Below are 24,803 nucleotides of genomic sequence, written 5' to 3'. Positions count from 1 at the left end.
ATAAGTAAGTTACTAGACAAATTATTGACAACTGGCAGACACCTATCTGACTGTAGCCTATTTCTGTGGGCTTGTAGCTTTGTGGACTAAAAGTGGTAACACTAAAGCAAACACAAAGCAGATCCTGGTGAGAATGCACCATCAAGCTTCATTTCAACATTCCATCTTTCATTAAACTGCATTCACAAGTGCCACCAATCTGAGCAAGAAAGAGACTCAAATGTGCTTCTCATTGTCATGTATGAAGCAGCAAGGAAGGGAGACAGTAGTTTGGTCTCCAATCTTCATTTATCCTTTTGGTCTTGCCCACTAAAGTTGTGCCACGCAGGTGCCAATCATTTTAAGCTATGGAAGTGGCTATGGAATAAGACAGGCAATATTTTTGGCACAGTCCCTACTTTGAGACTAAGCTGATTTGTAAAGATCAGATTTCAGATGTTAATGACTTCTAATTACGGAAGAAAGCTGATGGACCGACCAGGTTTTTTTTTAAGGGACTACCTTCCTTTTTAGATTGGAAAGCAATTGCAAGAACTGCACATTCCAACACTCCTCTGCAAACCTGTAAGCCTGGCACCTAGACTCAATGGGGGGCGGGGGAGGGAAGAACCATAATCCTATCACACAGCTAAATGTAAGGTGTTTAAAAATAAAAAAACAAAACGTTTTAAAAAAAAAACATGAAGAGAAATGTGTCAACAGGAAGTTTTTAAAAATACCCAACATGCTCCAAAATGAGTTTTAAAATGAGATCGAACGCCCAGCAGACCAAGTGATGGTCTTAATTCTGAGAGCTGGTCATCTATGGCCTCTAGTAAACCCAAGATTACCCCAGCTCTGGTTCCCTAAATCTCCAGTCTGAGACCTGTCTCTGCCCTTATTTAATTCAAAATCTACAGAACGTGCAGTGTAAACGGAACAAGAGTGATGTATGTTTTGCTAAATAAAGTAGTTGCTTAGGATGGGGGGGGGGGGGAGAGAGAGAGAGAGAGAGAGAGAAAAGGAAGGAGGAAAAGATTTATGGCAACAGAGAGGCTAAAATGTATAGGTTCTCGTATAGAGCACGAAAGTCATAAATCTTCACAGATAAATACGGGATTCAGATGATGTGATACAAAAGCTTCCTTTGTTCCTGTGTGAATACATTTGTTTTAGTTAAAACCAAACAGAGAAAGTGGGGAGGGAGGATGGATGCCCCAATAGGAAGAGGAATACGCATAAAGTGAGTAGAATGTCTATGTTGTTGTGCCGGGACAAGCTGTGTATGGATTATAGATTCTCAACAATATACAAACAAAAAAAAATAACCTAAGAAATTCAAATGAGAAGAATCAATGCATTTGATTTCTCACTGCGGACTGAAGCACAGGTGGAATAATTTTGTCAAATGTCTGTTTCAAAAGCGGGATTCAGGGAGGTTGTAAATCACCACTGTTCCTCACACCTCAATTCTCCCGGGCTGTTTTTCAAGTCCCACAGAAAGCCCTGGGTGTTCCGCCACTCAATAGATTGTCGGTTCATTCCAGCACCGTAAAGAAAGCGGAGGTGACTTCCTGCATTCGAGCCCCTCTGTATTTATTCCTTCTGCATCATCTCACATACTGCTACACACACACACACACACAGCCTTTGACACAGCCCCCAAAAGCAGCTTTTCTGCCCCCCAGGCCCCAAATTATTAGCTCCTTCGCATAAAAAGGAAATGGATTCTTTGCACCAAAGTCTGCCGTATGTAAAATAATTTTATAAAAACTCAAGCCAGTCCCTCGGAACGCCGTATCATTAATCAACTCCCCAATCTGGTGTCACTTGTGCCAGAAAATGATATCTTTGAATATCACTGCTGCCACTGCCCTCTCCCTCCACAGCCAGTGCATGTATGTGCAGGGGGAAGTTTGTCCTTCTTTCATTCGTTTTCAAAAACAAGGCAGCTTTAGATGTTTAAATATATATATATATATATATATTCCCTGGTAGAAGAACAGGAGAGGAGGGAGGGGAGAAGAGAAAAATGCCCTGCTTCTAAAGAGCCCCCTCCTGAATAAAGGGTTTGATAGCTTTTTTAAAAAAATTGATACCTTCAACAGGAGGGAAGCAAATCTAACCAATGAGGCTGAGATATTACAACTTACTGTGAATACACACCCGCCTTCAAGGCTGATGGAGGAGAGGGAACGCTTAGGGATTGCATGAGGACATTTTATGAAAGTAAATACACAAACAAAAAAAGAGGAAGGTGTTACTATAACCGCTGCTGGATAAATCGCACGTTTATCAGTAAGTTGCCCACTCTGTCTGAGTTCTAAGGGGGGGGGGGGTTCTCCCCACCCACCCCAGCTTGTTACAAAGAGGCACATAAGTGTATGCATACTTTTCAAGAGCCCATGCGCTTCACTCCCACCAAAGTCCTGGATCCCACATAACTGGATGTAGGAGTGCCCCCCTAAGGGAAGCATCCACCAGGGAAGTTATCCTGGGAGAAGCCTATCCCCAGGTCTTTGCATTTGGATATGACGCTGCTGAGCAGCTTTTATCACTATTCTGGCCTCCTTAGACTCGAAGATATGTCATCACGAAGACATCCCCTACAACAAGTCCCTTCTTATTTTTCTAGACTTATTTGTCTCTTTAATTGCAGCTATAAACGCAATTTTTAAAAAAGGTCAATGTCTAAAAACCACAAAGGGATTCTTCAAGCAATAAGACGGGGGGGGGGGAGAAGAAAGATCATTTCAGAAAGAAAGCAGAGATCCATTTGTATATACAAACGTCATAAGAGATATGAAATGTAGAATGATTCCTTCTCAGTAATTGCTTGTTTTATTTATTTTATATACATACATATGTATGCATGTATATGCAAGTCTTTTTGTGGTGGTACTTATGAGTACCGAATACAGGTACCTGGGGTAGGGGCTCTCCCAAGTCCGGAAAAGGAAACTGGTGGAAATCAGTGCCACTTCATATATGAATAAAGGTAAAGGTACCCCTGTGCAAGCACCAGTCGTTTCCGACTCTGGGGTGATGTTGCTTTCACAACGTTTTCACGGCAGACTTTTTACGGGGTGGTTTGCCATTGCCTTCCCCAGTCATCTACACTTTCCCCCCCAGCAAGCTGGGTACTCATGATGAATACCCTATTATTATTATTATTTTACCAAGAAAAAGTACTGCATATGTGTATATATAGTTTTCACATGCTAGGACTGAAGTAAGCTGACGAACTAAGATTGAGGTGCTTTACAACAAAGGAGTTTCCCAAAATTCAGGTGGGGGAAGTATTGTAAACTTCGGACTGGTTCAACCTTTTGAGTTTGCCTACCTTCTCCACTTCCAACAAGCTGGACGCAGAGACTGAACAAAGAGGAAGAATCATCAGATAAATTGCAGGCTCTGTCTAGTTGCAAGTGAAGTCATTCCCTATAGTGGGTGACAGGCCTTCTCTTTTGTCTGACCTCATTTATTTCTCTTTCAAGTTCCAGTGCAGTCCTCTACCCTGTCAGGGGAGAACTTCCACCCACAGACTATGCCCTAAAAGAGAACATCAGGAGAAGAGTTAACAGTGCCATAACCTGACAAACTTCTTAATAAACGTTCGATCCTGGCATTCTCGTGGAAGCCAGGCCCTTCTCTGTATAGCCTGTTCAATACTACACTTTTAGACTCAGAAGAGTTTGCACTTAACAAGCCACAGGGAGCATTTAGAGAGGGAATTTTGTTTTCATCGAACACAAACTTTTTTTGTACACAGAAGAAATAGACGCCTATTTCTTTCCTAGAAGAGAACATCTATGTTCAGTTATTATTCTAATATGATACAAGGTTTAAAGAAAGGCCACTTGTCCCAAATCTGATTCAAACACGCCACGTGGATTTCTGACCTTCACAGCAAAGAGCAGCTGTATTCGCATACCTCTACCATGTACCCCTACATGTACCTTTACCGCTCAAACTCATCCAACATCTATTTTTATCTCTTACAGTACACTCATCTAAATATGAAGTCATAGTAAAAAAAAAAAGTGTATGTGGCTGTGTCAATTTGCACACAAATTTCCAAAGATCTTGAGATATTTATATATATATTCATTACTATAGATTATATTTGTATTGAGCAACTGTGAAATTCACACACATAGCAAAATCTGTGTGCAGCAATTTTGACAACTCGCCATTTAATGTATAGCTTTTGAAGAATGGAGTTTGATCACTCCATCTCTACTGTTTGCAACATACATCGTATGCAGATATACACAAATATCCACTCAAAACGGGAAGGAGGGGGAGCGTACAGCTAGATGTTCACACCATGCTTTGTTAAGGGTTTAGATTGGCTGGCCTTTTCTTACCGGTTCACAAGATTTGTATTTTATATCTTCCGATGTAAGAATCTTGCAAGCACAGCATGGAAAAAGAAGCAAATTAAAGATGGTATCCATCTACATTTTCCTACTTGGGCACAAGCTACCCTGTGCTCACAGCAATACAGAGATTCTGAACTAAGGAAGCAAACAGAAGCCATTGGCAGTGAGGATCACCGTTAAAAACTAATTTTAATTAAAGGTATCTATCTTTGCCGATGCCACTTAATCAGTCATAATTTGCTTAGAAAATAGATTTATCTAACTTGCAATCTCCCTCATCTTGTACCATATAGATCTCAGCATGAAAATCGATACCACAACTTTACACCTAAAGAACATTTTGCAGCAATGGAAACTGACTGGCCTCTACCTATCTAGCTTATTTCCTCTTCTCATGGGTGCTGGGAAACCTGACTCTTCTATGAGACAGGCTATGAGCGCCCCCTAGCCGTCACAGAGAACCATTGGAGGCACCACAAGGCACAAACATGACTTGCAATTCAGCTGAAAGCCTTGCAAAGTTTATTTTGGAAAGTATCTGGCATCAACAAACAAGGGGGCACAGGGCAATCAAGGTAGGAAGTGGGGGGGGTTCAAAAAATGGGGGAGAAGCATTGTGCAAAATGTTTTAAGCCAACAGGGCCAGCTTCAAGCACATTTCACTTTGATAAGAGAGGTAGGATAGGTGTCAACAGTGTTACCTCTAATTTGGCCTTTTACCTGGACCACATTCATTCCTATCATCCTCCTCCTTGCCTGCCTTACAAGACGGCCCTTTGTTCAACAACAGCCCTCCAATACACTTGACGTGAGACACAGGCTCCTGCCAAGACTTGCCATTAAAGCACAACCGCAATGCAAAATAAAACACCCCCCCCCCCAAAAAAAGGAAGAAGCAAGCTTTTTAAGCCATGCTTACCAAAATGCTTCAGCAAGCTTGACAAAATAAGCTCCTCTGTGTTTGCCTACCACAGAAAGAGCAAAGCTGTTCCAGGATCTCCCCTCGGTTTGCAGAGCTGTTTCTCTTACCCTGAGCAAATCAACTCAAAACAAGCACTTCTAAGAGTGGACAGAAGGCTTGGAAGTGTCCAAAAAGGAAAAGGGGGGCACAGATCCAGGTTTAATTCTCCACTGTTAAGCTAAAAAATTCATGTGCCTGGCTTTTTCGGAAGAAGATCCAGGGCAGAATGCAATCTTTTCATAGCACTTCAGGAATGCAACACCTGCTGCATACACCAGCAGGTAGACCCCCAAACACAAGCTCCCCCCCCCCATTCTTTACTTATACATCTACATTCAGTATCCAAACCTATATGTTGCAACTATGCCTTTTAGTTTCCTCAGTTGCCTCTTAATGGCAGAGAATCTCCCTATTAAAAGGCGTATATATTTATAGAGGTGTTTCTCAATATGCAATTATCACAACACATCGTGGATCGACAGAGTCGGATCTGGAAGCTTTGCCTATCACCTGTTGGGCAGGGATCTGAGTGTTATTGCAGGGTAGTGGAGTGCCCAAGACTGTCTGATGGTTTTCTTAACGGCTCCCTCCCCATGAAGTTTCTTCAGGTGGACTCAAGCCTTCTTCTGAATAAAGGTGATTTTGCCAGCTCCCTTAACTGCATTCAAATAAGCCTTTTCCCTCTAAAATGCTGAAGGGGTGCTCAAACCTCCCTGTTTCTAGCTGGAAAGACACAAACTATTAAACTACAAAATAAAAAATAAAACCTGTCATGGGAATCAAACCAGCGTTGCCTTCTTCCATACGGGGTGAGGCCCTGCAACATCTAGGTCTGCTTTTCACACACCGATTTCATTTTCACTTTCTAAACGTTACACGATTTTGCTGTTTTTTCCACAGCAACTCATCACGGGAGACAAACTTAAGCATTCGTCAGCTTCTTGTCTTTTACAAACTGGGTTTGATTCATTACAGGGGGGTGGTGGATGGGAGCTATAGAAGCCAGAGGACTGCACTACGAAATTTAAGAAATTCCATTTTTAAAGTCTACTGTAAAATCAGAAAGCATCCCAGGAAGACAGTAAGAAAAAAAAAATCCTGAGTTGTTTCCTGAACTAAATCTGGATTGCACCCTCAAGCACGCAATTCCATGCTTGCTTACAAGGAAGTAAATCTCAGCTAACTCAGTGGGACTTACTTCTGAGCTCTCGGGCAAAGGATCAGGTTGAGCCTCCCCTCCTTTTTGCTTGTTCACTACTCAGGATCAGGCCTCTTTTCACCATCAACCCCAGAGCCTTGAAATCCAATAAATTCCAAGGGAGAGGGCTCAATTCTCCTCCCTGAGCCCCCACACCACTTAACCATGGCCCCTGAAATGCCAGGCGATTCTCCTGACAAGTGCCTCACAATGAAGCATCAAACGAGCTCAAAGAGCTCAGGAAAAAACAACAGCAAATTCATTCAAGAAAAAAAGGGAGGGATAGGTGGGTGGGTGTAATATGGTGAATGGCAGGAGAGAGGTTTCCCATTTCATATTTATGGGGATCCTTCTGCTCTGTGCTTCTCCTGGAAAAACTTCTCAAGGGTCTCTCTGCTTCCTTCCTTTTCTCTCTCTCTCTCTCTCTCTCTCTTTCTTTCTTGTTCGAATGGGCTCCTCTGTTGAAAATTTATTGCTCCTTGCCTGGAAAGTGGTCCAACTTACTACTGCCTGGTGAAAATCCTCTCTCCCTGGTTGCCCCCCCCCCATGCTCAAAACCTGGATATATTGCATGTCTGGGTGCCTGTACTTTGCACAAGACACGCATCCCCCATTTGATGCCCACCACCGCCTCCCCAGATCATCTCCCCCCCCCCCCCGCAGCTCAAGAGTACGCCTCTCCCCAAAAGAAAGAGAAATGGGAGAAAGTGTGGGAAGAGACACTACAAAGCAGGCAACCCAACACTCTGGGCCAGCCACCCAATTCAGAGAGCTCCTCAGATCCTTGGGGTGCCCCTTCCATTACACCCAAGGGCCCCATAGCTGGGGGGGTTCACCCCCATGTCTAGTCATAGACCTCGCTTGTTTTCACCTGATCAGCAGCCCTACCTGCCTTGCCTGATGCTAAAAGGATGACCTGAAACCTAATTTGCAAGCATGTTTCTGTCTACCACCCTCATACTAAAGAACCTTCCTCACCTCCCCCCCCCTTCTTCTCCAGAGCCCCATCATCTCAAAAGCCAAACTCTCTTTGATAAAAAAGTAGGGAAGAAAGACCTATATGAAATAACCCCTCCACAACCCCCCTCCCTAAAAGACAAGATGATGTACAAACTGGCAGGCTTTTCTAGGCTATATATATTATTATTATTACTATTGCAGCGAACCCCAAAGATGTTCAGTTTGAAATTGCTTTTAATCCACTTGCGTCGGTGGTCTCAGGAGCTGCCAGTTTCCAAAGCGGCTGCTCCAAATCAATTAAAAAGCCAGCCACCAAATGTATCTTCATTGGTGCTGTAGCCCGTGATGGTTAATGGGGGGGGGGGGGGGGATGAGAGAAGAAAGGAGAGAAAAGAAGAAATAACAATAAAGTAGCCAGGGAGGAGAGCAGAGGAACAGTGGCAAGTCAAGCCCCCACCCCAGCCCCTTGGAGCGCCTGCCCTCGCCCATCAATACAATTCCAATGAATTCTTTTAAAAAAAAATAATAACATTTTTATCAGCTGTAACAAAGGGCACGGCAAAGAGAAAGAGAGAAAGCGCTGTCACCCAATGCTGCTCTGGCAGATGGCTGCTGGGTTTTCCGAGGGGGGGAGGGGAGCTTTTGATACTCCTTCCCCATATATATATATATAATTTAAATTTTATATATGTAGCCTAATTTCTCTCGCACATCCTCTCCGATTCGGCCCCCTTCTCTCTCTCTCTCGTTGCCCCCTCCTTTTCTCTGCCTGTCTTGCTCCACGCTCAAGGGCAGTTTTGCAAAGAAAAAAAAAAGCCTCGGTGTTTTCAATAGGGGCTGTTCTTTTTTTTTCTTTTTTCGCGTTTTGCATGGGTTTGTTTGGGCTTACAATACCTTTCGGCTTTCCCCCTCTTTCTTCTCCCCCCCCCCCCCCGCAAACTCTCCAATTTTCACCATCCCCATCTCGGATGTTTCCCCTTGTTTTAATCCAACTCCCCCCCTTTTTTTCAGGGGGGGGGGGTTCGCCTCCTTCTGCAGCTATCTGGGCAAGCAAATCGCAAAATCTTCCTGCAATCTTTAGGACATCGCAGAGGTGCAAGATTTCCTATTGCATTACAGCGTTGGGGACAGCCAACTGCAAGAAAGTGAACTCAAGGGCTGCGGCTCTGCTTTTAGAGCTAGAGAGATATATACCTATGCAAAGAGGAAAAAGCAGGAGGTTTTGCAAGAGCGAGCTGCAACTACTGCCAACTCCCTCTTCCAGAGCTCCTAGGCGAGCAACTCCTTGGGTCTCCCCACTCCCCACCCCTTCGGCTCCTCTGCTTGGCCTCGTCTCGCTTGCGGCTCTCCCACTATTAAAGCGCTTTTACCCAGGACTTCCTTCCAGGGACGATAAAGATCCCATCACCTTCTTCCGACCAAAGCAGCGCCTTTGGCCAGAACTTTGGTCCGCTTTGCAAAGTGCGCGCTCTTCGGCCGTGCAAAAGGAGAGAGGGGGGCCGATCTGCCTCAACAAGACCTTTCCCCTACACATTTTATTACAAATCCCCCCCTCCGCGCCTAGCACCCCTTTATTTCGAGGATGCCAAGACTGCCAGTCACACACACAGCCAGACCTGGTGGAAGGGGAGGGGGGGGGGGAAGGTCGTGGAAAAGAAGGCTCCAGCCTGGCCGGCTACCTGTGCATTGACATCGCAACCCACCCACCCCCCACACGCCCGGCCTCTGTTAGTGAGCTCGCCTGCCCTGATCAACGTGGGGGGGGGGGGGGGAAATCAGCCTCGGCCGCTGCGTCTCCTCCACCGCCCCCCAGCCACAGACAAGCGCGCGCGCTCCCCGTGCGCCTTCGGCGCGCCCCACTCCTCCTCCGCTTCCCCACTCCTTCTGTGCAGCTCCCCACGCCAGCCTCGCCGCTCCAGCCCGGCCCAGGCGTCCTTTCTCCATGTGGTTCCCATTAGGCTCCCCCCCCCCCCAACCTCCAGCCACCTTTCTTTCCCCGGCGGCGGCTGCTCCTGCCGCCGTCGCTCCCGAGCTCTCCTGCTCTCGGCCAACTTTGGACCGGCCTTTTCCAACCACCCAGGGCTGTCTCGCTCGCTCGCTGCCTCCCTCCTTTCCAATGGCCCTTTCTTTGCAAACCGGCTTCGCCGCGTCCACCGCTCCCTCCAACGCTCGCCTGCAAAAATTCGCCTCGAAACTTTGCATTTTCCCCCCCCACCGCCACCCCCTTCTCGCTCCCCCCACTCTCCTCCTCGTCTCTCTCCCCCCGTCCTCGCAGCCAGCCAGCCAGCCACACACACCCACCGCCACCCTCCCTCCTTTCTAACTCTGAAAGACCCTTCGTTTCAGTTATTTCCCCCCCCCCTCCAAAATCTCTCCTGGTCAATTTCACAGCACACCGAGGAAGGCACCAACCCAGGTTCTCTCCTCTTTTCTTCCACGTGCCCCCCTCCCCACTGCCCAGCCACACGGTTTCCCTTCCGACCCGGCTTGTTGGGGAGTTGCAACTTACGCGTGATAATTTCCCTTTGCGACAAGTGCTGCGGATTCCCCTGCTTGCGACGGGACATTGCCCTGGCATTTACTTGGTCATCTCCCGGAGAGCTGGACTCGGGTAGGGGGGTGAGGTTGGAGGAGAGGGGAGCGATCTTCTTCCTCTTCTTCTTCCTCCTCTTCTCTTATTTTTTCTTCTTCTTGACTGATCTTGCAAAAAAAAAAAGAACTTGCAAAAAAAAAAAGGAATAAACTCTTTGCTGTTTTTTCTTCTCCTTTGAGGACTTCAAGATGAGATTCTGCCTTCAATTAAAAATAATCATCGCAGGAGGAGGGGGGGCTGGTTTTATTTTCGCAAAACTGTCTCTCTCTTTTTCTTCCCTCCTCTGTCCACCGCTTCCAGGTCTTTTTCTTCAACTTCAGGAGAGGAGGAGGGTTTCTCTTTCCCCCCCCTCCGTACCCCACTAAGCACTGACACTTTTTATTTTTCCAAAGTGCTTCGCAAAAAAAAAAAGCGAGTTTTTTTTTAAAAAAAAAGCAAAGTGCACTTCTTCCACCAGGAGGGTTCTCTTAAAAAAAAATGGATTATAACACACAAGCGCTTGCCCAAAAGTAAGGAAAAAATGGGGTTTGCCACACGCAGAGAGAAAAGAATGCAGAGAGGAAAAAAAATTACCCTTTGCTGGGTTAATTGGATTTTTTTTAGGGGTAGCCCAAACTGTGTCTCCTCATCGCCAGTTCAAGTGCCACTGGATTGGTTGCTTTTTTTGTTGCTGTTTTTGCTTTTCTTTTTTTTTCCTTTTGCTATATATAATTTTTTTTTTTGCTTGACTTTGCTCGCCCCCCACTTTGCCACAGGCTTTCCCCCCCACTCGGCTTGGCACAGGGTCTCTCGCTTTAGCAAAGAAGCCCCCCCAGTGCTTCTGGGTGAGCGCTGGCTATTACTAGGAGATATATTGCAGTGTGAAGATGGCGGAGTCCTGGTTCCCTGGGAGCGCTCTGTCTCTCTATGGCTGGGGCTGCCTCCGTACAATGGGATAAAAATTCAAGTTCAAGTGCGGACGTGACGTTTAATCTGCACTAGAGACAAAAAAGACCTAGAGAGTAGGAGCACTGGGGGCGACTAGCGGTGGCTTTTTAACATTGTACCCGGCAAGAGAACAAGAAGAAGACGGAGAAGGAGAAGGGGGGGAGAGAAAAGAAAAGAAAAACCACCCTCCAACACACTCCCAGCACACGCGCGGCTCCGACTGCTTCGCCCGGGCTGCCTTCTGCTGAAAGCCAGCCAAAAAGAAATTAACCAGGATTCAGAAAGGGGGGGGGGGGGGAGGCCAAAAAGCAAGCCGGAAAGGGGGGGCGAAGCCCTCCCCCCAACCCATCCCAGGAAAGGTCTTGGAGGGGAGGGCACCCCTTCCCCGCCCACTGGAAGGACGTCGTGGGGGTGGGGGGAGGCGCGGGAGGAAAGGTAAGAGGGTTTGGTTAAGCCGGGCGGGCTGGCGCCAGGGAGGCAAGAGAAAGGAGGGGGGAAGAGTTGGAGAGGTGGGTAGGATCGACTCAACCCGGGGATGCTGAGGTGGCCGCCCAGGAGACGCGGGATCCCTCTCCCCTCGCTCTCGATCCACCTGGTCCGAGATCTCCCCGGGCGGCTCTTGACGACGCTGGGATCCATTCGCTGCCCCTTTTACAATTAAGCTCTTTCTCTCTGCTCTCTGGCTCTTCCCTGCACGCGAGCGGCGGCGGCGGCGGCGGCAGCAGCCCGGCTCCGCGGCAGAAACACCTTCGCGGTGCATTTCCAAGCGTTTTTACAGTAACAAATATCTGCGTGGGGGAAGAGATGTTTCTCTTCTCTCTTCCAACGCCCCCCCCCCCCCCAACCACACACCCGTTTGTCTCTCGCTCGCTCTCTCCCTTCCTTAATCTGAATTGCGATTGCAGTGGGAACCACAAAGACATACACTCTCCCCCCCCCCTTCCCTCTCTCGCTCGCTCTCAGGCGCCTAGCCACCTAACGTGGATACGGATCCCCGCGAAAATTCGTGGGAACCCTTAACGCGCTGCAAACTTGGTGGGGACCCGAGAAAGCCGGGCTGGCTGGTCAAGATGCGACCTAGTTGGGGGCGAGGGGGGGGGGCGGCGTTGAGCCTGAAGGGGCTGCTTCCGCGATACAGAAGTTTTCTTTTCCAAATAGGGAGGGGGGAAGAGAAGCCCGCTCAGCACCAGTTCTGGAAAAGAAACGCAGCTTGAGCGATCTCTCCATAAAGGTTATCCAAAGATCTCTCCGCTTTCGCTCCGGCTTAAGTAGCGCCCAGCAACCTTCAATCTCAGTTATTACTGTAAATTTGGTGTCGCCTAAACTAGACGCGGAAGAAACGGCGGGAAGGATTCGACCTTTTGCCCTTCTTGAACCCCCGCGATTTACTGAAAGATGATTCGAACCCTGTCCCAGGATCAATGATTTGCATGAAGGGGAGGGGGGAGGTAGATAACTTTAAAAGAAACAGGCACATAAGAAGCCAGGTTCAGGCGGGTCTGAAGCAGCAGAACAAAGTTGGAGGCCAGGGACACCTTTAAGACCAAAAAAGTTTTATTCTAGTTTATAAGCTTTCATGTTACAAGCACACTTCTTTTTGGGTCGTCATGGCAGCGAGGCGTGACTCTGGAAGTCAGTTGGGCGGCTACTCCTATTGAGAGCTGGCCTACTCTCGAGCAGAGTCGGACCGACACTTTTGGAAACCGGCGCGTGCGAGCAGGGCACACAGCCGTGGCGGCTACTGCTTTGAGATGCGCAGTCCAAGGGTGCGCCTCGTACGCTCCAAGACTGGTGTCCACGCCCGCCCCCTCCCTCTCCTAGTGGGATGACCGAGGAATCTAGTGGGACCCTGTTCTCCAGTGAGTAAAGGGTTTAAGGACTGGATGCTTCTAGCTGGGGCCAACGCTGGAATGGTTCATAAATCGTGGAAGGTCGTGATAACTGGCAAATTATCCTGGAACACTTAGATCCACCAGGCTTTGCCATAAATCTCGCAGTGTAGGGCCCAGACTTCGTGCATTAGAAAAGGTGGAAGGAAGAACCCCCTCCCCACCCCTATGATGGAAAGGACCATCAAGTCGCAGCAGCAGACCTATGGTTTAATGTTTTCAAAACAAGAGGCGTTGGGAGGTGGTTTACTATTCCCTACCTCTGGACTTCCTTGGAGGTCTCCCATCCAAACACTAACCAGGGCCGGCCCTGCTTAGCTTCCAAGATCAGGCCAATCTGGGAGTAGGAAGAGCTTAACCCCTCCGGTTGGTTCCTTCCAGGGACTGGGCCATCGGATCAGCTAATGGCTGCGCCCTTGTCGCGGTCTCCCCACCAGATCTTCCACACGTGCGACTTTCGGCGGCGCGCATGCGCCGAGCTTTTGACTCTACCTTGGAGCGCCTTGATCTGTGAAGGCGGAAGGCCCAGGAGAGGAAGCAGTTCTTCTACGATCCGCACCTTCATCCGTGTCTCTTGCAGTGTGGAGCAGGAAGAAGTTGGGGGCTCTTTGGAAAGGAAATTCACCCTCCCCCCCCCCCCAAAAAAATATAGATCACTCTCGATTTTCCATTGTGGGCTACACGCATGTGATCTGCATTCATACGTTCAGTTACAGCTCTGCATGGCATGCCCAAATCCAGCTGCATGGATTTCGGTGGGAGTGCGATCCTAATCTGAATTACTCTCATGCGTTTAGACGGGACTACGTCTGTATGGGATTGCCCTGTTTTAACACGTCGAAATCTTCGCTCCTTTGCAGTGAACGGGATTTGCAGAGTGTCTCACCCAGCAGCAAGGTTGGCCGGGTTTAAACACAACCTCTCTTTTCTTAATCTACTTTTTTTCAAATCAGGTTTCTAACTTCTACTCTTCCCAGCAGCGTCCTGCATCCGCAGCGCCACCTCCCAACCTCCCTTCTTTGGTTTCACCACCTCATCCTGCCACCGTCCGTCGACTGGACTGGGCTTGGGCCGGGTCCTTCCAGGGCAGGAGAGACGACCCCCCTCCCCCCCGTGGGGCAGGTGGGAGCGGGGGCCGCGAAGGCTGAGTGGATTTCTCATTAGCGGACGCCGAGCCAAAGTTTCCCGGGCCCTTTTTCCCGAAGACCTGACCCGGCCCTCCCGGTTCCCTTAACAAAGGGCGTCAGAGAGAGCGAAGTCGTTCACGCCTCTAAAACCTCTTTCCCTGCGCTTGCTAGCCTTTTGCCGGGCCTTTGCAGGTTTCTACAAAGGGAAATTAGCATCCCTCTTTGGCCGTAGGAAGTCCGGGAACAGGCGAGAAACACACGACTTGCTTTGCTGCGCAAAAGTTGCACAAAGTCATAGCAAAGAAGAGAGGGGGAAGAGGAGGAGGGTCTTTCAAAGCATTCACGGCCAGGTTTTGCTTTGAGTGGGGAACTTTAGGAGCCCTCCCTTCTGAGACTCTGTCCCTTCCCCCTCAAAAAAAAAATCTCATTCCTCGTGCCGGAGATTCCTGCCTCCTCTCTTTTTTTTCTTTCTTTCCCCCTTTGCATCGGCGACACCAAGAGTCACGCCAGCCCCACCTGGTGTCAGGATGATGGATACCGGAGGTGGGGGCGAGGGGGTCAAGGTGGCTTTTCCAAACTGCAGTGTAGCCGAAAGGGCCGCGAAAGGTAGAACAACCATCGAAGGAATTCGGGAAAGCAAATCCGGAGGAGGTTGGGTGTCACGTGTGAAACAGAAATCCCGGAGGCTTCCTTTCTTTTTTGACGCTTTCATTTAGCTGAGAATGTTCCTTAGCTCCGGTTTGGTTGTTCGACTCTTCCTGATATTAGGACAGCTGCCAATCATCTCTAAACTCAAGCTCACCTGGTTTTCTCAGCCTTTTTAAGGGTCAGGGTCTGCCTGTGACTACAAGCCTAGGCAAGTATAGCTGGGCGTGAGTCCTGGTTCCTCCATGGCAGGAAGTGGCATAATTCAGTGTTATTCCAGCATAAATTGATGCTAGAATAAAGTATTGGCCGTCTTCAGGGTGCAGCAAGACTCCTGGTTATTTGGGGACTACAGACCACGAAAGAATAAAATAATAAAGGATTTAAAAAAAAAAATGATGTTCCTCTTTCGGGTGCCAAAGGCGTTCAATTGCAGCTAGCAGGACCTCTGGTGGGGTTGGGAGTGATTCTGCAATATTCCTTGAAGTAAGCAGGGCTTTTTAAAGCAGGAACGCAGTTCCGGCTGGCTTGGTGTCAGAGGGGTGGCCGAATATGCAAATAACTTGCTGCACTTTTTCTACAAAAAGAGCCCTTTGCAAAACAATGGTGACATCAGGGGTGTGGTAACATATGTAAATGAGTTCCTGCTGGGCTTTTTCTACAATAAAAGCCTTGGAAGCAACATACCTTCTCTAGGCAGAGTGGGCCTTAAAAGGTTCCCAAGGGAATCGGGGCTGACCATATTCCTCGGAGGGCAAGAAAGCAGCGCTTTCTCTCCTCCTGAATCCCCCTCTGAAGTCAGGATGAGAGGGGGACAAAAACCAAGCCATCTTTCCCGCTCTCCCGAGTGTGGGGTGGTGGTGGTGTGTGTTTGCAAGGATCGGCTCTGCGCAGTCGCCAAAGTTCACCTCTGCACCCACTGGGCCCATCCTTGCAAATGATCTTCACACCCCGCCTTCCTTATCAGGGACTCCCTAGGCCATCCTGTTTACCTACCCCCTGGCGGTGGGCATTCACAACCCCATGAGAACAGACCAGGCCCTCGTCGTTCCACGAGGAGAAAGGCTGGTCTAGATCAGGAGGGCTTTTAGGCGTTGCGCGGGTCTCCAAAAGGCCTTTCTCCTCCGATACGTCGCCAGCGGGAGGACTGGAAGGAGGGGGCGTCGAAAGGGGGAAAGGGTAGGGGGAGAAAATGCCCCAGCGATGCCCGCGTCTCCTCTCCGTCTCCCTCCCTCCCTCCCCTGTCTGGCACTTGTGATCATTAGCACTCGCGGCAGCCGCTAATGTCTTGTCGCACAGCTCCCCCTTTAGTCTCTCCGCGCTCCTCCGTCTCGCGTTCAAAGCCAGATCAATAGCCAGCGCGGGCTAACCTTGACCTCCCCGCTCGACCCCGCCGCCATCTGCAGCTGGCCCCACTGTTTTGTTTTCCCACTCCGTCGATACATCCCCCCTCCCTCCCCCCCCCCGCCGCCGCCGCCGGGAGACAAACACAAGAAGGGGGGAAGCGGCTGGATCTCGAAGAAACTCGCTCCCTCTGCACCTTTCCTAAAAAGCAAACCTCCACGCCGCCAGTCAGAAGGCTCAGGGGGTGGGAGGGGGTGCTAGAGAAGATCTCTCTCCACACTGATCTCCATATTGCGGGGGGGATAATTGCTCTGTCTAAGTTTCTTCTCTTTCCCCTCCCCCCACCGCCCCCTCCTTCCCCGTTTGAGCTGCAACAATCTATTCAAAGCGTGGGATGGATGTCAGTTGCATGCGAAAGCGACAGGCGAGTTTCACGTGTGCCCGTCGGCTTTCAAGAGAGATGTCAAAGATACTGGGGCCAAAAAAACACACACAAAACCCTCTCCTAAAAGGCGGATCGATAAATAGCCGTCTTGCATCAGACGTGCAATTTTTAAGAACAGAAAAGGCGACGATTTCTTTCTTAGATTTAGCCACGTCCACTTGTGGGGGGGGGGGGCGGGGAGCCTGCTGGTGTCTCTAATGCGGATTGGGACGCTTGTTCGTCGTGTGTTGTGACCGAGCGACTTTGGATTCAAAGAGTTTTTCCCTTCCCTTTAACTTTTGCTGGATAGCGCTTTCCTGGCTCCAAGCGCAAGCGTGGGGAACGTGGAAGTAAATCCCATTGAAATCTATTGGGCTTCCCTGTTCTGTAAACATGGTAAAGAAAACCGAGCTGCAGTCCAGCCCAGGCACCGGGAAATCTACCATTGATCACAATGGCATTTACCAGCAAGAGGAGGAGGGCTAATTAGATCATTTCAAAGTCCCCCCCCCATCAAAACCATTCCCACCCACCCCACATCGCTTTGAACCGATCGAAGTATCAGGTTATCTCAAATGTCTGTTTAAAAATGGACTGCCAAAGATTGCTATATGAGAATGCTCTCTTCATTAACCGGTCAAAAGTATTGTGGTGTGTGTGGATATTTTCGACACCGCCCCCCATTGCTTCGAGTGAGGACCGTCATAATCCAAAACTCAGCGCTTAACTCGGAAAGAAGTCTGCTGGTGGTTTGTTGAGACTTGCTCGCAAGTAAGAAGCGTGCACACAGCTGCAAAGTCGGATGTCGCCAAATCTTTTTAATAGGTCATTGCCCACCCCCCACCCAACCCATAGCGCATGCAAGGTTTAGATTTCCTCGATGCAAGAAGGGCGCTTGGGAAGGGGGGTGCGTTTGAGACCCGCGAGGCTGCGGACCAATCGCCTTCTCGCGGGAAGCCAAATGTCATGGAATAGAAGAGCAGCCCAAAAGTGCGGCGTGTCCCGCGCCGTAGTTTTTGTACAGCGCGGGATTGAGTTTTTCTTGTGCTCGCAAAGCTCACGTGGTGTGGAGTTTCAACAAAAAAGTTTGTGACGCTGGAATTGTTTTTTAAATAAATAAACAAACGTTGCTTTTTTCATCTTGGCAACTATATTCCCTCGCCGCTGTTCAGGCGATCAGACTGTTAGCCCAAATCACATGTGTAAAGATTTTTTTTTTAATCCATTCGGACTCCAGCTTTCTACGGAAGGAAACTTTTCGAGGGGTTTCCTGGCTCCTCCTCCTCCTCTCTCTCCCCCCCGTTCAGCCTGGTGAGACTTACTTGTGAGTAAATGTGCATAGGTTCGGGCTGCAGTTCCCTTGCGGGGAAAACGCACGCATACAATTAGATCTGCAAAACTCAAGGTTTTCGGGCTACGAGCTTTGGAGAGTCAACATTTTCTTCGCCGAGCACATGTGAAGGCCCCCTTCTTTGCAGTGGAACTCTCTCTCTCTCTCTCTCTTTACGCTTTGGTGGGTGGGGAGGGGAGGAATGCACGGGGAACCCGAAGCCGACGGGAGCCGCTCCACCTTGCGAGGAGAAGAGGAAGCACAGGCCTCAAAGACTGCACGATAAATTAGCGCCCGTTGATAGCTATCTGCCTGCAGAGCGTGCAGTGCGCGCGCCTCTTTCCTCGGACTGGTGCGCCTTGGATTTTAAAGATCGAGATTCCAGATTCCACCCCTATCCCTCCATTATAACCCCTTTCGGATCTGTTCCCTGCAAGGAGTTGACCCCTTACAAAATTCAGCGGCACGTTTATTGTTTTAATTAAGTATCAAAGCCTCCTTCCACCACACCCCTGCCCAGCACTATAAGGTTGTTTGGGTGGAACCCTTCGTAGCTCCCGGAAGAAAACTCCGGGCGTGGGTTTCAAATCCTGGTTCCCCGCCTCCCAGCCCAGACGCCAGCCCTCGCAGGCGCACTACCGCTACTTCTAAGCGCCGTCCGGCGTAGTTCTTACAACAACCCTGCTAGCAGGCCACGAGTCTGGTCCCCATTGCTTGCAAGTTGCATCTAACAAATGGAGGCTGAAAGATCAAGAATAGCCGAGGAGCGAGCATTGCTAAAGTTGGGACTTGAACCCAGGACGGATTCCTGCGTTCTAGCCACTGCCCGTCGGTGTCCCGCGGATGGTGAGAAACTGTGATGGAAGGCTTTCTGAGATCTTTGCGCTAGAAATGCTCTGACGACTTCATTTCGAAGCAATCCCGCTAGCTTCAGTTTAGCTGCTTGCTTTTGAATCGGGGTCCTTGTCCCATGGATTTCAAGGTCGATGCCTCTGCAGAAATGGCTCAGGGGGCGCAGGGTCACTTGTTTGAAGGGATCGGGCTGTGAATTCCAAGGACAACCCCCCCCCCCCCCAATAAAGAAACGGGGCAGGGAGAGGGCAGATTAGAGTGTCTATTTGATAGTCTACTATTAGATCCCCAACAAGAAGGTTTTAACGGCCTATTCCAATACAGTCACCCAATCTGTGTTAAACTCCGCTTGAAGATTCCAGAAATACTTTCTTTTTAGCCTTCTAGTACACACGCAGTTTATGATATCGCTTCTCCACTTCGGACTTTCTAAATCAAGCTAACAACAGAAGAAAAGGCCATGATGTGATAACTTTTTATTCACACCAGCAAAAAATAAGTTTCTGCGGGGAGGCCCCCCTTCTTATTTTCCCTGCTCAGAAGGTTGTAGGGTTGCCAATCTCAAGCTGGGGGCAGGGGATCCCCTGGTAAGGAGGCCCTCCCCTCCCTTCAGGGTTATCAGAAAGTGGGGAGGGTTTGAATGTTTGCTGGGCACTCCATTATATCCTAAAATCAGTCCCTATACCCACGGGTATCTGGGGCTCTGGGAAGGCTGTTTTTTGAGGTCGAGGCACCAAATTTTCAGTGTAGCATCTGGTGCCTCTCTTCAAATCTTCTCCCCAAGTTTCAACAAGATTGGACCAAGGGGTCCAATTCTATGAGCCCTACATGAAGGGCTTATTTCCAGTGAAGGGAAGGCGTTCGAAAGGAGTGCAGTCTCTTTAAATTTAATGACCAGAACTCCCTTAAGAGTTAATCGTGCTTGTCACAATCTTGCTCCATGTTCCACCCCCAAAGTCCCCTGGCTCCACCCCCAAAGTCTCCAGATATTTCCTGAGTCAGACCTGGCAACCCTAGGTTGCAGTCCTAAACAAACTGTCTTGGAAGCTTGTGTTAAATCTAAAGGACATATCTCAAAATAATGTAACAGATAATGCTGCAAAACAGACCCGGAAAGACTCACATATTTTGAAAGATATGTAACTCTACAGACAGAGCTACCATATTTTGAAAAGCAAAAAAGAGAACATATTTCTTGACCGACTACTTCGAACAAGTGATCACTATGACAAATCTCATTTTAAATACCCTTACTATTTAATCTGAGATAACTGCTACTAACTGGGAATATTCTTAACCTTCTGGTACAAAAAGAGGACATTTTTATCCATTTTTAAAAAGAACCCAAAAGAGAGCAGACCGCAAATAAAGAGGACAACTGGTAAGTAACCCTACTATGGAACAACCTTATGTCACTTTTATACTGGAGCCCCCCAAAGAATCCTGGTAACTGTAGTTTGTTAGTGAGCAGTGGCATTTCCTGCTCTCTTTCTCTCCCCCCTCCCTCAAACTACAGTTCCCAGGATTCACTGGAGAGGGCAGGGCCAGCCTAAAGATTTGGGGCCCTGCTTCCATTCAATATAGGAATGAGTCTGGTGAAAATATATATTAGGGCCCTGGCTTACTCTGCTAGCCACTTCCACAGGTCACTGCTCTTGCGGTATTATTTTGTAGGTTATCTCCCCCTGTAGATTCTGTCTAATGCAAAAGCAGTTTATGGCTCGTTTTTCTCCTCTAATGGTAAGTATTTTAAAGATATTTCTTTTGAAACGAAGTAACTATTCTTTAAAAGAAATCTTATAACATACAGGGCTGGGATTTTAATTAGTTTTATTAAGAAATCAGCAAGTTGTACCAGCATACTCTTCCTCAAGCAGATTTTTGGGACACTATTACAAATGTATGACCAACTAAGGCAGGTCTGCATCTTACCAGCTTTAGTTTTTCACAGAATAAGAAGTGTTTGTCAGACATTTTCAGCTAATACAACACTTACTCCTCCCATTACTATTTCTTTGCAAATCTTGCAACATATAGTCTAAAGCTTCTTAAGCCCTGACCCCGTACTATGACCCCGTACTATGGTCTACACTCTTGTAAAATCTCTGTTCCTTGACCAATATTGCAGGTTGGTTGATCAGTAATTGACATATTTAATAGTAATCTGCAGCTGTGGGAAAAGGGGCATTCCTTTATTTTTTGTTGTCTTTCCATTTGAACAGCCCAACTTCTTCGCCATCTGTGAAGCTGTAGCTGAGGCTTCACTTCAGTATGCAGCAAGACTTCGATCTCAGGAATCTGTAAAAACAGTTATAAACGTATCAATGGCTACCAGGATAACCATTAAATACAGAAGTGAACAATCACAGAGAAATGAGAGGTTTTTGAAGTGTAGCTCAGAGAAGTTGTCTAGTTAACCACCCTCGGTTTGTAAAGGAAACAGTATTATCCAGTTTCTAATGCATTCTCCTTCCCAGCATGTAGTGAGTAAACTGTCACTTTCATTGCAAATAACAGAGGGATATTCTGAAAATACCCAGGGCCAATTCCCTTCATCTTTGGCTCTGCAATTTTGAAGCCAGTGGCTAATTCTGAAACTCCCTAGCTCTATTTTCTGATGAGTTATGCCTGCCAACAGACTGTCACTTCCACTGTAAATAACACTAGAGGAGGGGTCTGGAGATAATCTGAGCCAGGATATTCCTATCCCCTTAATTTTTGGCATCACAACTCCTATCATCCTGAGGTTAGTGGCCAGTTTTCAAACACATTGTTTTATTTTCTGATGAGTTATGCCTGACACAAACAGAGACCCTTAGCTTTCAGCAAAATTCTCATGGAGGTTTGAACAGTGGAGTTCAGAAACAAGTATTGGGGTGGGGGGTAAGAAAGAAAGCACAACTAAATTTAGTGGTTCCCAGGGCTTTTTTTTTTTTTTTTTTTTTAGAATTTAGAGGTTCTGGAGCTCTGCTCCTGTGAGCTCCTGCCCAAAATGAGGCCTGACAGACACTTTAAAAGTGCCAGAAAACAGTTTCTTGAAATGAGCCTGGTGCTTTCTAAGGCAACTCTCTGCTCCTGGAATTTCAGTACATAATTTGGGCCAGTGTTCCTCAGAGTGAACTTTATTTATCTGACCAGTAAGTAAGTAGAAAGAGTCCCCACATACCAGGAGTTAAGGGAGCCACAGCATACCTACAGTATGTAAGAAAAACCCTGCCAGAGGGACAGTGGCTCAGTGGTAGAGCATCTGCTTGGTACGCAGAAGATCCCAGGTTCAATCCCTGGCATCTCCCAACTAAAAAGGGTCCAGGCAAATAGGCGTGAAAAACCTCAGCTTGAGAACCTGGAGAGCTGCTGCCAGTCTGAGTAGACAATACTGACTTTGATGGATCGAGGGTCTGATTCAGTAGAAGGCAGCTTCATATGTTCAGATCAGACTAGTGGTCCATCCAGTCCAGCATCTTCTTACGCAGTGGCCAACCAGTTCCTCCAGAGGGCCAACAACGGGGCATAACGGCCAAGACTGTCACCTCCTGGCTCTGATATTCAGAGGTTTAGGGCCTCTGAACATGAAAGTTCCCTTCAGTCACCTTGGCTAGTAGGCACTGATAGACCTACCCGCCCCCCATGAATCTGTCTACTCCTCTTTCAAAGCTTTTATTCCTGTGGCCATTACTATCCTCTGGCAGCAGATTTCACATGTTAATCACTCTGTGATTAAAATTGCTTTATGAGTGTAAGAGCCCAGGTTGGTCAGACCAGTGGTCCATCTGGTTTTTCATCCTGGCTCACACAGTAGCCAACTGTTTACTCTGGAGGACCAAAAACAGTCCATAGATGTGAAGGCCTTCCCCTGGTGTTGCCTCCTGGTATTGATATTCTGAAGTCCGCTGCCACTGCTTGTTGAGGCTCCCTTTACTCACTGACTAGTAGACACTGACAGACCCATCCTCTATGAATGTATCTGCCTGCATTTAAGCCTCTATTAAAGAGACTGGAAGACATTCCCTTTTCTCCAGGTTGTTGCTGGCTCTACTTTCAAGAGGTTGTTTCAATAAGCCATTTCTCAGAGCCAGTGTTGTGCAGTGATTACAGCATCTGGCTAGGTTCTGGGAAGCCAGTTTTCAAATCCCCACTCTGCCACGAAAGCTTGTTGGGGATGAACTTGGGCTGGTCATTCTGAACCTCACCTGCGTCACAATCACAGAGTTAATGTTGGGAGAGTAAAATGAAGGAGGGGAGAATGATGTGATATGTTGCTTTGGGGCCATGCTGAAAAGAAAAGTGGGGTGTATAAATATCAAAATAAATAATTTCTTGGCAACTGTTGAGGCCCTCTCACCTGTTTTTTCTTGCTTTGGGGGTGTTGTCCTTTTTAAAGTTCTTTGTTTGGGATAACCAGATGCAAAAAAAAGAGGTCTTTAATTGTTGTGTAGAAAAAGACATTTCTGCAAATGCAGCTTTCCTCATCTCTGTCTCAGAAACCCTCTTTGATTCCACTCTGACCCTTGTCTGCTTTTCTTCCTTTTGTCATATGACTGCAGAAGAGTTGTATTCTTTTTTTAAAAATCAGCACCTTTTTGGGTCCTGGCGATGTCAGAGGGGCCAACTGACCAGGACCCCCACCCGCACCTTACTGCTGTGTCTGAACAACAGCAAGATCTGAGGAAACATCCAGGGAAAGTGCTGCAGTGAGGAGATTTCTTTTAGCCTCCTTTGATGGTTTCTGGGCAAAATAAAAGTGTTTGTTTCTCTTGTGCTTTTTAATAACTTGTAGTGTATTAATCTTGCTGATGGTTTAATTTGTTAGCATTGAACTTGTCAGCATGTGTGTGTGTGTGGTTTTATTCTCCTTGATGTATTTTAAAATCTGTTGTAAGCTTGAAATCCATGGCTTGAAAGGTGGGATATAAATATTTTACATAGAAATGGAAATGTTACCAGTTAAGCTGCTGCTACAGGCAGAAGAGCAAGGGACAGTGCGAAAAGTTGGCAAACGAAGACAGTGTATGGACTAGGACAGGGGTGTCAAACATGCAGCCCTGGGGCCAAATCAGGCCCCCAAGCAACTGGCTGTCATTTGCTTCCTTCTCCCTCTCTCTTGTTCCCTTTCTGCATCGCATCTTGCTTTGCCAGGTTTGCTCAATCGCACAAGAGCTACAGAACCAAACTTCTATTTTCTCCATTGGCTGAGGCTCCTCCTTTGGGGAGGAAGGAGGGAAGGCAGAGTTTGCTTTGCTAGGCTCTCTCAATCACACAGGAGAGCTACTGAGCCAAGTCTCTCTTCCTTCTATTGGCGACCCTCCTGGTCGCCTGGGGAAGGAATGAAAGAGCCAGGGCTTCCTTTGCCCAGTTCTCTGGATCCTATGGGAGAGATACAAAGAAAGCACCATTAAGACCAATGACTGCTAATGTTTTAAGCATGTTTCAGTTTAAGTTCTTTTTATTTAAAAAAATCTTTGTGTTTTTATCCTTTAGAAAGTTTCTATCTCTGCTTCCTAATCTTAAATAGGAGCACACATGGCCCAGTCCGACATGACCCAGCCCATCATAAATGTCAAATCTGGCCCTCAAAACAAATGAGTTTGACACCCCTGGACTAGGAGAACTATAAAGCAGCTATCATCTTGCAGAAGAGTAAGCCCCAGTGAATTCAGTGGAACTTATTTCTGAGCAAGCCATGCTTGCAGAGGTGAGATAGGTGGCAACCAGAGACAGGGCTTGGTCAGTGGTGGCACTACCGTTTTGGAATGTACCTTTGGTGCCTACCTTCCCATGTCAGAATATTTCTTTTCCCTCAAGTTTTTAAGTGGCGATGGAGTCCATCTCTTTTATCGGGCTGCCAAATTGTCTAGAAAGATGTCCTACCCCTTTAAAAAGGTAAAGGTAGTCCCCTGTGCAAGCACCAGTTGTTTTCGACTCTGGAGTGACATTGCTTTTACATTTTCATGGCAGACTTTTTATGGGGTGGTTTGCCATTGCCTTCCTCAGTCATCTACACTTTCCCCCCATTAAGCTGGGTACTCATTTTACCGACCTTGGAAGGATGGACGGCTGAGTCAACCTGGAGCCAGCTACCTGAACCAGCTTCTGCTGGGATCAAACTCAGGTCGTGAGCAGAGGGCTCCGACTGCAGTACTGCAGCTTTACCACTCTGCGCCATGGGGTTCTTTAACATAGGCTTAATAG

At 47.8% G+C, this 24,803-nt stretch overlaps 1 protein-coding gene across 5 annotated transcripts in view; it reads right to left on the bottom strand.

The window, feature by feature from the left end:
* The window catches only part of BCL11B (BCL11 transcription factor B), a 190,223-nt gene extending 180,004 nt beyond the window's left edge, over window positions 1–10,219 (bottom strand). For all 5 annotated transcript variants that reach the window (XM_060263073.1, XM_060263070.1, XM_060263072.1 and 2 more), the window contains exon 1: window positions 9,993–10,219. In XM_060263073.1, coding sequence (XP_060119056.1) covers window positions 9,993–10,050 — 58 coding nt within the window. In that variant the 5' untranslated portion in view covers window positions 10,051–10,219. The remainder of the gene's footprint in view (window positions 1–9,992) is intronic.
* Between the last annotated feature and the right edge of the window lie 14,584 nt (window positions 10,220–24,803).

Source organism: Heteronotia binoei, chromosome 21, assembly GCF_032191835.1.
Source record: "Heteronotia binoei isolate CCM8104 ecotype False Entrance Well chromosome 21, APGP_CSIRO_Hbin_v1, whole genome shotgun sequence".
NCBI classification, from domain to species: Eukaryota; Metazoa; Chordata; class Lepidosauria; order Squamata; family Gekkonidae; genus Heteronotia; species Heteronotia binoei.
Note: the sequence above shows the minus strand (reverse complement) of the source record. Positions and strands in the feature narration are given on the sequence as shown.